The sequence below is a fragment of the Podarcis tiliguerta genome (assembly GCF_965153285.1).
Source record: "Podarcis tiliguerta genome assembly, chromosome: 14".
In the NCBI taxonomy this organism is placed as follows: Eukaryota; Metazoa; Chordata; class Lepidosauria; order Squamata; family Lacertidae; genus Podarcis; species Podarcis tiliguerta.
The window spans coordinates 16,678,796-16,692,494 of NC_139547.1; the positions used below are offsets into that span (position 1 = coordinate 16,678,796).

A 13,699-nucleotide genomic window follows, 5' to 3' on the forward strand; every position below is an offset into this window, starting at 1 on the left:
GCCCAAAAGAATCCTGGGAACTGTAGTTTATTAGGGTGCCGGGAGTTGTTAGGAGACAACCATTCCTCTCAGTTACAGTTCTCAGAGCTCCCCATGAAGAAGGATTGATTGTAAAACTTGCCTGGGAATTGTAGCTCTGTGGGGGGAAGAGGGGCCTTCTAGCAACACTCATCACCGTTGGCAAATGACAGCTCCCAGACTGGTTAAAATGGTAGGATAGTGCTTTAAATATGTACTGTTGATGTGGCCTGTGAATCTGAGATTCCATATAGCCAATAGGTATCATGGATTTGGGACGCGGGTGGCGCTGTGGGTTAAACCACAGAGCCTAGGTCTTGCCGATCAGAAGGTCGGCGGTTCAAATCCCCGTGACGGGGTGAGCTCCCGTTGCTCGGTTCCTGCTCCTGCCCACCTAGCAGTTCAAAAGCACGTCAAAGTGCAGGTAAATAAATAGGTACCACTCCGGCGGGAAGGTAAACGGCATTTCCGTGCACTGCTCTGGTTCGCCAGAAGTGGCTTAGTCATGCTGGCCACATGACCCAGAAGCTGTATGCCGGCTCCCTCGGCCAGTAAAGCGAGATGAGCCCGCAACCCCAGAGTCGGCCACAACTGGACCTAATGGTCAGGGGTCCCTTTACCTTTACCTATCATGGATTTACCATATAGCTGCCATGGACATTAACCATCCTGACATCTGAAGTCACAACAGATAGCCCATAGTGCTCTCTCGCTCTCACTCTCTCTGTTATGATGTGACTGTTGTTACTTCTGGGTTTTTGTCTCTGCTTTAACATTTTCTCTCTGCAGGTGGATGACGAGTGCCTGGTCTGAGTGCTCAGCTTCATGTGGCAACGGGTTCCGCCACCGGCAGAGAATCTGCAAGCAGGTCAGAGCCAATGGTACTGCTGTAACGTTGCCTCTGTCTGCTTGCACACACAAAGAGCATCCTTTGGAAAGGAAACCTTGTGTGGGACATTCGTGTACGGAATGGCTTATTCATCCATGGGGCCAGGTAATTAATTACCTGTTGATTGACTCATTAATAGGTGGACTTCTGTCTACACCCACCACATAGCCTCCAGTGAGGTTTCCTACACAAGCCTCATTGAATACGGCCCAGCAGAAACGCTTCATGTGGGAATGTTCAGGGGTGCAGGAGAGGATATATTGTCTGATAATAGCCTTTCCAACTTGTGTTAACAAGTTCACAATTTAGCAGAGTAACATTCCCCCTTTTAAACTTGCAGCGGATGCGTTTGCTCAGGCTCGCTAAAGCCTCTATAATAACTGTTCTGGTATTTTCCCCTTATTCCCTCATAAAAGATAAGACACGGCACAGTCTTCTGTAAAAGTATAAAAAGGTTTACTCACATATCATTCTGTTCACAATAGGATCCCAGAAGGCAGACTTAGCTTAGAAAAGTAACATATACCTGGAAACTATCTCATAAGAAGACAGTGCCTTAGTCCTTTCTTGGCTGGAGCCAAGAGAGCATCTTTGGCTAAGCAGATGTTGCTTCTTCGATGCATGTAGTCAAAAAGAGAGAGAGATGGCTGCCCTGCCCTGTGCTTTTGTCGTTACCTGCACAGGTGAGACCACACCCACCTCTAGTCACATGCAGAGGAAGTCTGTCCCAGCCCAGAAGGAAACAGGAAGTTTACCTGCTGGCTGGACAAGCATTCCTCCCCATGTGTAAACATTCCAACTCTAGGAATGTTGTACTTGAATGCTCTTGTGTTTCACATCCCACACTTCATATGCACTCATTTTATTGTATTTTAGCAGTTGTGTTTTGTTTGTTTGAGGATTTCTTTAAAGGAAATTAAACAGGATGGACCGAAAAAATAATAATATAATACACCAACAGGCACAATCCCTGTGCGTTTCAGCAGAAAAATAAAAAGAGGATCAAGGATTGGAGGAAGGGGGGCAGAGATAAGGCGTCATCACAGGGAAAAGACAAGCAATGATACATTCTGTGTTTAGGTAGTGGCTTAGAACCCAGGCATTTGACCAACTCACGCTAAGGTGAAAAAGTGTTTGGGGATATTTTATTTTATTTATTACATGCTTCTCCTCCTCCCCATTTCATCCCCACAACAACCCTGTGAGGTAGGTTAGGCTAAGAGATGGTGAGTGGCTCAAGGACACCCAGTGAGCTTCATGGCTGAGTGGGAATTCAAACCCTGGTCTCCCAGGTCCTAGTCCAACACTCAAAGCCAGGCTCAAAGCATGGTGAAATTCAGGAGGAAGGGAGGCAGATACCTTAAACGCCATTACATCTCAAGATTCCTTCAAGAAACTTGCGGCTGTGTACAATCTTCACATCAGCCCTATGAGGTACATTAGGCTAGAAGATAGCAACTAACGCAGGTATTTCCCTCAACTTCTATGAATTTTGAAGACTGGTTTTTTAAAAAATAATAATAATGTGTTATTGTTTATTTCCTATACACTGCTTGATTGTAAAACAAAAACATCAGAAGAGGTTTATAAGAAGAATGAAATGATGTTGGTAATTAAAGGCATCTTACAGTATATAAACAAACAAAGAAAAAAAAACATTATTAGTATTACAGTGGTGCCCCGCAAGATGAATGCCTCGCAAGACAGAAAACCCGCTAGACGAAAGGGTTTTCCGTTTTGGAGGTGCTTCGCAAAACGAATTTGCTATGGGCTTGCTTCGCAAGACAAAAATGTCTTGCGATTCCTGGGGGGGTTTTTTCCGCTCCCCACCCCCTTTTTCTAAGGCACTAAGCTGCTAATAGCCTTTTAGCAGCTAATCCGCTAATCCCTTAAGCCTTTAATAGCCGCTAATAGCTGCTAATAGCCGCTAAACCGCTAATAGCGCTAATCCGCTAATAGGGTTGCTTCGCAAGACGAAAAAACCGCTAGACGAAGAGACTCACGGAACGGATTCTTTTCGTCTTGTGAGGCACCACTGTATATAAATTTGTATACTGAGAGAAATGTTTTAGCCTTGTGCCTAAAGATGAGTAATGATTGCACCAAGCAAGCCTTTCTGGGGAGAGCACTCTACAGTGAACACTCGGGTTGCGAACGTGATCCGTGCGGGAGGCACGTTCGCAACACGCAGCTCCGCATCTGAGCACGCGCGGGTTGCGATTCGGCGCTTCTGCGCATGTGCAAAGCACATGGTTGCGATTTGGCGGGTTGCGGTTTGGCGCTTCTGCACATGCGCTGAAACCCGGAAGTAACCCGTTCCGGTACTTCCGGGTTCGTTGCGGTGCACAACCCGAAAACGCACAACCTGAAGCGTTTGTAACCCGAGGTATGACTGTACAAGCAGGGAGCCACCACTGGAAAAGGCCCGTTCTCATGTTGCATTTGCAAAAGGCACACGGAAAAGTTGAGCCAGGACCTTTATTCTGGGTGTTCAGCAGCTGGAAGCCCTTGACGCAAACCTGGGCCTTCTGAGCGGCCCTGATTCTCAGCCAGAGAGCTGAGAAAGACAGGTGGGGTTTTTGCACAGTATCTGTTGGCCACGGTGCTTTGCAGCTGGCCGTTTGGAGCGCGGGGAAGCAACGAGACGTGCCGCTGCTGCAGAAAACGAGTGGCTGTCCGGGGGCCTTACTCAGCGACTCGGAGCGTTTGGCTCCATCCCGTGAGAACTCCCCTCTGAGCAGCAAAGTGCTTAGATGGCAGCCCGTGCCAAGATTATTATTATCTTTTGTTTCAGCCACTTTGATGAGATATTCTGCTGAAATATTTTTTCAGCGCTAATCATAACATAACACCACACCATGGAAACCACAGCCAAATATTTGACTTCTAATATTGCTGTTGAATTAATTGTGACAGCAAGAGCCCAGCGGGGGGGGGGGGGGCAGGGAAGGGGGGGGGGAGAGAAAAAGAGCAACCCTTCCCTGGGCTTCTCCTGGAACAGTAGCGAGAGGCTGTGCTGTGGGAGGGATAGAACTGTCAATCAATGGCAGAATGGATGGTCTTCTGCATACAGAAGACCTCTGACGCTGTATCTCAGGTGTTTGGAAAGACCTTTCTCCAACTAAGGTCCTGGAGGGTCACTTCCAGCCAGAGTGGGTGATATTAGGCTAGATAGGAAGGGTGAGGCATCTGCTTCGTATGCAGAAGGGGATAGGCTTGTACCCAGTGCCACAATGCACCAATCCAAGGTGTTACTGTTAGCAATGGAAGGACAAGCCTCGCTGCTATTGTGACATTTCTCCCAGGTTCAGGTTAGGTCCCTCCCACCACGAGTGAATTGCAGCCACTCACTTCTGTTACTGGAAGTAAAGAGACCATCAAGGACGCTCATTAGTACCAGGATGCAGGTGGTGCTGTGGTCTAAACCACTGAGCCTCTTGGGCTTGCCGATCAGAAGGTCGGCAGTTCGAATCCCCACAACAGAGTGAGCTCCCGTTGCTCGGTCCCAGCTCCTGCCAACCTAGCAGTTCAAAAGCATGCCCGTGCAAGTAGATAAATAGGTACCGCTGCGGCAGGAAGGTAAACAGCATTTCTATGCGCTCTGGCTTCTGTCACAGTGTTCCGTTGTGCCAGAAGCAGTTTAGTCATGTTGGCCACATGACCTGGAAATCTGTCCGGACAAATGCCAGCTCCCTCAGCCTAAAAGCAAGATGAGCGCCACACCCCATATGTCACCTTTGACTGGACTTAACCATCCAGGCGTCCTTTACTTTTACCTTTAACTCATTAGGCTTCACATGCAAAAGGTCCCAAGGAAAGACTCCTGACTGGCACCCTGGAGCGTGGCTGTCAGCCAGATTAGGGCAGACAACACTAAGCTACAAGGCCCAATGGCCTGATGTGCTTTCTTATCTATGTCCTACATCAGGCATAGGCAAACTCAGCCCTCCAGATGTTTTGGGACTACAACTCCCACCATCCCTAGCTAACAGGACCAGTGGTCAGGGATGATGGGAATTGTAGTCTCAAAACATCTGGAGGGCCGAGTTTGCCTATGCCTGTCCTATGTCAAGTCCGGGGGAGAGGGGATGGCCTTGGCTGTCTGCTTTTCTCCTCCTTAGTGTTGCCCTTGTAGAATTCAGCTGGGGAAGACAATAATAATAATAATAATAATAATAATTTATTATTTATACCCCGCCCATCAAGCTGGGTTTCCCCAGCCACTCTTGGCAGCTTCCAACAGAATATTAAAATACAGTAGTCCAGTAAACATGAAAAGCTTCCCTAAACAGGGCTGCCTTCAGATGTCTCCTAAAAGTCTGGTAGTTGTTTTTCTCTGACATCTGATGGGAGGGCTTTCCACAGGGCGGGTGCCACTACCGAGAAGGCCCTCTGCCTGGTTCCCTGTGACTTGGCTTCTCGCAGCGAGGGAACTGCCAGAAGGCTCTCGGCATTGGACCTCAGTGTCCGGGCAGAACGATGGGGGTGGAGACGCTCCTTCAGGTATACTGGACCAAGGCTGTTTGGGATGGGGATAAAACTACAACTAGTCAGCTTCACCTGTCATTGACCATTAGCCTCTGGCTGCCCCTGCTGCTGGGCTCCCTGTCTTCCACCTTACCAGCCCCAATGGGTACCTGCCACACAAGGTTTAACTATTTGCATCTTGTACCGGAAGGTGCAGATCTCCGTGTCTCTGACTGGTGTTGTTTATCCCCTTCCTTTTCAGTGCACAGGCCAATGCAGAGGTCGCGGAGTAGGCTTGCAGCATCGCCTTGTTCAGTGTCAGCATTGGAACGGATCCGTGGTATCGAACTCGCTGTGCGATGAAACGAGCAGGTACAGTTGCCATCTGATAGGAATAGCCCGTTACCACTTTTAACACTTCCAGCAGATGTTGCGTCACACAGTATTTCTAACAGATGCTGCTGGGAAGTTCTGGGTCAGTGGCTGCCTCATCTTGCCACCCTTGCGCAGCCCCTTTGATGTTTAGTTAGGTTATGGCTGCTTGCCATAACTACCACTCCTAAATCAGAATTGGAGCCTTTTCTTCTTCTGTTAGCAGCAGGCTGTCCTCCAAGAGCTGAAGTAATGACGGAAGCTGGAAATTTCATTTCATTTCACTTTTAATTTGTATGCCACCTTTCTATATTACTATGCAGCAACAAAATATACAACAAAGAACACACACCTTACAATAATCTGATGCAATACAGAAAGTTGTAATAAAGCCATAATAAAACATAACTTTATAATGGAACACCTTATATCAATAAAGTAATATTCAGTAATCTATTAGGATATATTAGTACAGTCAGGGATGCACGTGGCGCTGTGGGTTAAACCACAGAGCCTAGGACTTGCTGATCAGAAGGTCAGCGGTTCGAATCCCCATGACGGGGTGAGCTCCCGTTGCTCGGTCCCTGCTCCTGCCAACCTAGCAGTTCGAAAACACATCAAAGTGCAAGTAGATAAACAGGTAGGAAGGTAAACGGCATTTCCATGTGCTGCTCTGGTTCGCCAGAAGCGGCTTAGTCATGCTGGCCACATGACCTGGAAGCTGTATGCCAGCTCCCTTGGCCAATAAAACGAGATGAGCACCACAACCCCAGAGTCAGCCACGACTGGACCTAATGGTCAGGGGTCCCTTTACCTTTACCTTGATTCTCAAACTTAATCCATTCTGGGAGTCCGTTCGACTCTTGAAACCAATTGAAAACGAAGGTGCTGCTTCCAGTTGGCTGCAGGAGCTTCCTGCACTCAGTCAGAGTCCACGTCGGATGTTCAGCTTCCGAAAAAAATGTTCACAAACCGGAACACTTACTTCTGGGTTTGCGGTGTTCAGGAGCCAATTTGTCCAACAACTAAGCCCTTCGCAACCCAAGGTCCCTCTGTACACAATAAAATTAACTCTCAAAACATCAGTAATTAAACAGAAATCTGCGACTGGAAGGCCAAATGCAGCCCCCAGGCCTCTCTTTCTGACCCTGCGATTCTCCCTAGACCACATCCCTCACTGCCCTTGCTTCACACCTTCCTTGAGTGTTTTTGCCAGGCTGGGATATGTCATTGAACTCTGATTATAGCTCTCTCCTGCCTGGATGTGGAATAGAGGGAATGTAGAAATGAGTTCTTTGTTTTGCCTACTTTCACCTCTGGTTCTGCCCACCACTGGAAAATGGTCTTCAGAAGGCTGACCAGAAGTGAATGTGACCAATAGACTGAAAAGAGTCCGCCCCACCCCCAAGTGCACAAAGGCAAGTATAGCTGCTCTCTTGGGTCTCCATCCTCCTGGCATCTACCGGGATGACATAGGGCTCTTGCCCAACATCTCTCAGAGTGTAGCTATCTCCAGAACCGCAGGGTACAGTCAAGATTTTTCCAGCCTGGCAGAGCTGATTCTAGCCAGGCTCTTTGTAGTTCTTCACTGGCCGTCCAAAGTAGACCTGGTCAACATCAGAAGGACTGTTGATGTTCTCCTGTGATTTGGCTGCCAATGTTACTGCAGAGGTAAGCAAACTTGCAGGGAAATTGTAAAAGCGGAGACAGAACATCTGACACACTTAAATGTAAATTTAGAAATTTAAGAGCATTCCTGTTTACCGAGGCATTTGATGGCAGGAGGCAGTGTTCCCTGGCAGCTCTGTGATCACTTGTTTTCATTTTTAAAAGAAAGTACGGTAAGTTTTATTGTTGTTGTGTTTGCTGCTCTGAGCTCGTTTGGGAGGTAGGTGAATAAACCATCACCACCAGGCCACTTTATTTTTGGATCTAGTGAGGAGCAGTGCTTGAGAAACCTCATGATACATTCAGGGGTAAGAAGCAGGACAAAGGATTGCCTGCTTGGCCACCAGTGGCTGAACCATTGCAGTTTTCCATCTTAGTAATCACAGGGAGATAACAAGGTGCCCTGCCAAGCTGTGGGTGTGGCTTGCATGTTCTCTGCCCCCAGGGCAAATCGGAAAGCCAGGTAAAGGTAAAGGTACTGAAGCACGTGAACGTAAGCAGGTACTCTCTTGGCGTCAATAAGGACCAGGCAGACTCAGCAATGGAGAATTAGAAGGTGAAGTTTATTGCCAGGCAATAAGGACCCTGTTTGGAATCTCTTCCGAAAGGAACTGGGACCCCGATTGACAGAAATCCAGAGGTCTTTATACCTGAGCAGATCACAGCAAATCATAGATCATGAGACAACCATGAGCCAGTCACGATATCGCCAGCGAAAATTAGCCAATTAGCAAGCATCTTGCCATGCTTCCAGCTCCTGGTCAAGCACTGGTCAAGCACAGAGTTCTGCTTTCCGTTGCTTGCAGTGACACTCTGTCTAACCTCTCCCCTAGTTATGACTGGATAGGGAGTTTTGGAGATTTTGTGGTTTTGCTCTTCCTGTTCTGTGGATTAATTTAGCCTGTATCTGAGGGGATTTTGTACCAGAATCTCTGATTCATGTCTTCCCCTTGTCCAGGGTACACGGATGTTTGTAGGGGAAAGGTCGGCTCCTAATTTTGCTGTTTCAAGCAGTTTGCAGTTAACTAAGGCACAGCTTCCCTTTGATTCAAAATGGATTATAAAATACTGTAAGCCCTGATTATGTGTGAGCATATATGAATATATTGATTACTGATAACTGATTATATGGATAGCATAGGGGTAGCCCTTCATCCTTGCCTCAGCAACCCTTACTGTTAGGTCCAGTTGCAGACCACTCTAAGGTTGCGGCGCACGTTCCGCTCTATAGGCCAAGGGGGCCAGCGTTTGTCCACAGACAGCTTCCGGGTCATGTGGCCAGCATGACTAAGCTGCTTCTGGTGAACCAGAGCAGAGCACAGAAATGCCGTTTACCTTCCCACCAGAGCAGTAACTATTTATCTACTTGCACTTTGATGTGCTTTCAAACTGCTACATTGGCAGGAGCTGGGACCGAGCAATGGGAACTCACCCCATCGCGGGGATTCGAACTGCTGACCTTCTGATCAGCAAGTCCTAGGCTCTGTGGTTTAACCCACAGTGCCACGTGCATCCCTAGGGCAAGTCAAAAGCCAGGAATCGTGCCCCTCCCACACCAGCTGAGTAGATGCTACTGCTCTCCTATGAAAATCTGCTTGAACCCAATACCCTCTGTATTTTACATGGAGAAAGATAGGGATTGGGATAAATGTCAAAGTTTGCCCAATGACACAGTAGGATTTATTGTTTGTAGTGGGGTTGTGGCAGAAATAAAACAAAACTCCAGGCTATGGATTATCTATTTGCACATTTTTACCCTACTCTTCAGCCTAAAAGGCTCTTAAGAGAAGTTCCTGCCTGGAGTTGTTAGGAGACCCCATTTGCCTCAAAGAGCTGCAATTCCCAGACCGGTTTAACACATAATCCCTCTTCCCAGGGAACTATGGGATTTGTAGTGCCGTGAGGGGAACAGGCCGCTGCCACCACAATCTGCCACCTGAGTCACTTTTGCTCAGCATGGCTCATGATAGGACTGCCCCAACTGAAAGGGGAATTCTACCTTTCTTTCTTTTTTGAAGCCTTTCTGTTAGGAATGATGGGTAAAGAAATTAAAAAAGAAGATAAGATACTATTCTTATATGCCACTACAGCCGCAAGAATCTTGTTAGCGCAAAACTGGAAAACAGAAGTTAAACCCAGTATAAGTGATTGGCAGGTTAAGTTGATAAATTATGCCGAGCTCGCTAGAATAACAGGAAGATTAAGGGATCAAGACGAACAGAAATTTCATGACAATTGGAATAAATATTTGACTTATCTTGGAACTAATTTTCAGACAACACTGGCGGGGCTGAATTAACTCTAACAGAAAATGATACAGGATTAAAACGATAAAATACGTGAATACAAATTTATCTGATACTTACCAAAAGTGTGGAACGAAGTCTACGGCTCGGTGGAGCCTAAAAGAATTTTGTGTTGTATTTTTGATTTGTTGATTTGATGTGATACGCGCAAGTTATGGTATAAATTTTGTATTTGTTCTTATGTATAAATGAGCAATATTAATAAAAATTTACTTGCAAAAAAAAAGAAAGGGGGGAAAAAGAAAGGGGAATTCTACCATTGACAGCTCAGAACCAGAGTGGTGGTTGTGAGACTGAATTTCACATATTGACCTGGAACTATGCAGAGGATTATTTTGCCTGTAGGCTTCTAGTACGTTTGTAGTGACGTTCCGTCCTAAATAACATCGACCATCGGATTCAGTCTCAAACAACATTTTATTGGGGGCTTTTCTCCCACCCACCCCACCTTTCTGCAGGCCATTGATGAGAAGAAACTGCTCTACAGACAAATGTGACGTGTACTGGAGGGCGGGCCCTTGGCGACCGTGCACTGTAGATTGTGGAAGCGGATTCCAATCGCGGCAAGTCAGCTGCATACACAGGAGAAATAAGAGGCCTGTAGGAGATCCGTCGTGCGCCTGGAGGAAGAGACCAGTGACCTGGAAACACTGCAATGTCACTTCTTGTGACAGTATGTAAACGTTTATTTCCATTTTTGAACTCTCCGGTCACTTGTGGCAATTGCATGTAGACAGTGGCGCTGAACTCTTAGTTCCGTAATGAACATGATAAGCCGTCAACCAAACCCCAACCTCCCACACAATACAATGGTGCGACATTGGCCTGCCCCAGTTCAGCAGAGGGTTTGATTCTGAAGAACTAAAATGCAAAACAACTCCCAAGATAGGCTCAAGTTAGTGCAACGGACTGGACCCCTGGCCGTTGAATGCAACTCGTTCAGAGCAGCCAGCAGAGTATCCTGCCCATAGTGTTGTTGTGCAAGACCTGAGAGGGAAGGAGAAAGGATGTGAACATTATCTAGCTCTCCCGTTCGCATTTGCCCGAGATGAGATGCTGTAACTGCCCTTTTTCATTCTTGTTGCATTTCAATGTATTTTTCAGAAGGCGAATGCAAGGATACAACTCACTACTGTACATTTGTAAAGCAGCTAAAATTATGCATGATAGACATCTACAAACAAAGGTGTTGTCAGTCATGTGAAGAGCATTACCCTTCTGTGGGAAGTTCATGATGTCGCAGTGAAGATATCCCGCGAAGAGAATGTTGTTTCAATCCAGCCTGCTCTGGACAATATAGACAATCAACCAAGAACATGTGGTGGGGAAGGGGAAATGGATGAATAGAACATGCTATGGATAGTCCAAACAGGGTTTTCTATTTTCTCTCCTCGACTCCTACCCGCCAGGCAATAGCCCTGTTGCAACTTAAGCTTTGATGGTGTTGGAAACATCAGTTTTAATGGGGTTGCAAGTGATTCATTGGCTATCAAGTAATGCTCCCTGCCTCATAAAGACAATTAGAGTTTAGCAATTGCTGACAACTATTCCAAAAATACTGAAATGCAGCAACAACTCATATCTGCTTGTTGCCTTTCTGGTTTGATCCACATCAGTACAATTCTCAAAGTATATGGATTCAGCCATCTGTAGCTGTAATATTTCCCCCCAGAGGCTGCATTTCCTTAGCATTTGAGAAAAGGACATTGTCACAGGTCTTGTTTTATTGAGATTAGCTGTCGAACGGATCCCCATTTTGCTTTCCTTCCTTCATTTAAGCGCCTGCAGTAAAAGGCAATGTACCTGACATGATGGTTTTCAGACCTGCTATGGGATTGTTTTCTAATCGACGAGGCGTCATTTGGGGCGGGGGGGCAGGTTCCCCAAATGTCTGCTTCAGCCTTGCGGGAATGTGATCAAAGCCAGGGCATGATTCATTGAATGTGAAAACTGGATGCAAGAGGGTTTCTACATGGGAGCTTGGAATTTGCGTTCGGGGTCTGAGAAGTTTCCCCTTCGGCTTGGTCAGATGAGAAATGAGAGTGGTTCTCTGGGCCAAGGGTGCCTGTCAGGCTGGATTGGCCTTGAAGAAACCTTCTATATACTTTTCCAGTCATTGGAAAGAAAGAAAAAGGGGGGGGGGGACACCAAACAAAACAGAAAGAGCTGTTCTTCATTGAGACAGACATATGTTAAGTATCAGTTTCAATTTGTTTCCATTCATCCTGACTATCATACATTTAGTGATTGCATGCTAGTAAATTCGCAAAACTACAACCTCAAGTAGCTCTTTTCTGCCGTGCAAATTATGTGTGCAAAGCCTGCCAAGAAGCCAGTTTTTGATTCTCGAAAAAATACAAACAATATGGAAATATAAATAAATGCAGCCACATTTGAAATAATGTATACCATTCTGGCCAGCCCGTCTCAAAAAGGAAAATCTGGAGCTGGGAAAGGTACCATGGGGTGGGGAAGCACAAATGATCAAGCGGTCAAAATATTTTTCTTATGAAGGCTTAAAGGCCCTTAATTTAGAAAAGGGTGGGGTACAACAACTAAGGCTGCAATCCTAACCCTAATTAAGAGGGAGTAAGCCCCTATTCAACTCCATTGGAATGACTTCTGAGTAGACAATATATTTATTGAGCTGCACTGTAAGAGGGACATGGCAGAAGAGAGCTAGGTAACTTGGTGGCATCCTGATGTTGCATTGCAACTCCCTTCATTGGACATACTGGTTGCTGCTGATGGGCACTGGAGTCCAGTAACTGGGGGGTACCACATTGCCTACCCACCCCCCCAATTGTTTATAAAATTATGTGAAGTGGATAGACAAAAAGTTCACACGTCTTTCTCCTATAATATTAGAATTCAGAGTCTCCCAGTGAAATTGAATGACATTATTTTAGGACAGGACAGAAGCACTACATCACACAACACAGAATTCACCCATGGAATTTGCGGTCCGCTGCCTTATGTGAGGTGATAAGGCAAATTCACAGCATGACAAAGTCATGGCGGAGGAGATGCATAATGGACCAGGAAAGGGGATGAGGGGATTGCTTCCCCAGGACTGACATCACCTGCCAGTACAGCTGATGGAGCTTCCTTGCTCTGGCAAATGAATAATGTGGCTTTCAGGATTGTGACAAATTGGAAGAGAGGGGGGTGAAAATCAAAGGCTGGGTACTTCTTTCCTTTCCTTTGACAAGGTTCCTTCTTCACCCTAGCAGTTTAAATGGTGAAACCTTATTTGCTTTTTTTGTATTTCTAATGGTAAGTTAAAGGTTGCATTTTGGCTGGCTATAGATCTCTTGGTAAGCGCCAGCATCTTTTGCAAGTGAAACCAGTGCATTCAATATTAAGTGCTGCTGAATTCAGTGTAGCTTACTTCTTTGCAGTCCTGCCACATGGCCAATTGGGGATGTAAACCTAGGTATCCCCCATCAAATTACAACACTCTAACCTCTACCACCATGGGAAGCGGGTGGCGCTGTGGGTAAAAGCCTCAGCGCCTAGGGCTTGCCGATCGAAAGGTCGGCGGTTCGAATCCCCGCAGCGGGGTGCGCTCCCGTTGCTCGGTCCCAGTGCCTGCCAACCTAGCAGTTCGAAAGCCCCCCCCCCCGGGGGGCAAGTAGATAAATAGGGACCGCTTACTAGCGGGAAGGTAAACAGCGTTCCGTGTGCGGCTCTGGCTCGTCAGAGCAGCGATGTCATGCTGGCCACGTGACCCGGAAGTGTCTTCGGACAGCGCTGGCCCACGGCCTATAGAGTGAGATGAGCGCACAACCCTAGAGTCTGTCAAGACTGGCCCGTACGGGCAGGGGTACCTTTACCTTTAACCTCTACCACCACCACCATCCCACACCCTTTGCTTGCTCACTGTTCTATGATTGTCAGCTGACCCAAATCAATTTTGTATTATGCTGCTCTTTGGGAGTTGCATATAATGAAGACAGCTGTCTGCATTTTGAGACTC

General features: G+C 46.7%; 1 protein-coding gene across 3 annotated transcripts in view; it reads left to right on the forward strand.

Moving 5' to 3' along the window:
• ADAMTSL3 (ADAMTS like 3) overlaps positions 1 to 11,997 on the forward strand; it is a 291,781-nt gene extending 279,784 nt beyond the window's left edge. For all 3 annotated transcript variants that reach the window (XM_083411788.1, XM_083411787.1, XM_083411789.1), the window contains 4 exons: positions 808 to 1,012; positions 5,637 to 5,746; positions 10,179 to 10,393; positions 10,825 to 11,997. In XM_083411788.1, coding sequence (XP_083267914.1) covers positions 808 to 1,012; positions 5,637 to 5,746; positions 10,179 to 10,393; positions 10,825 to 10,955 — 661 coding nt within the window. In that variant the 3' untranslated portion in view covers positions 10,956 to 11,997. The remainder of the gene's footprint in view (positions 1 to 807; positions 1,013 to 5,636; positions 5,747 to 10,178; positions 10,394 to 10,824) is intronic.
• The last annotated feature ends 1,702 nt before the right edge of the window (positions 11,998 to 13,699 follow it).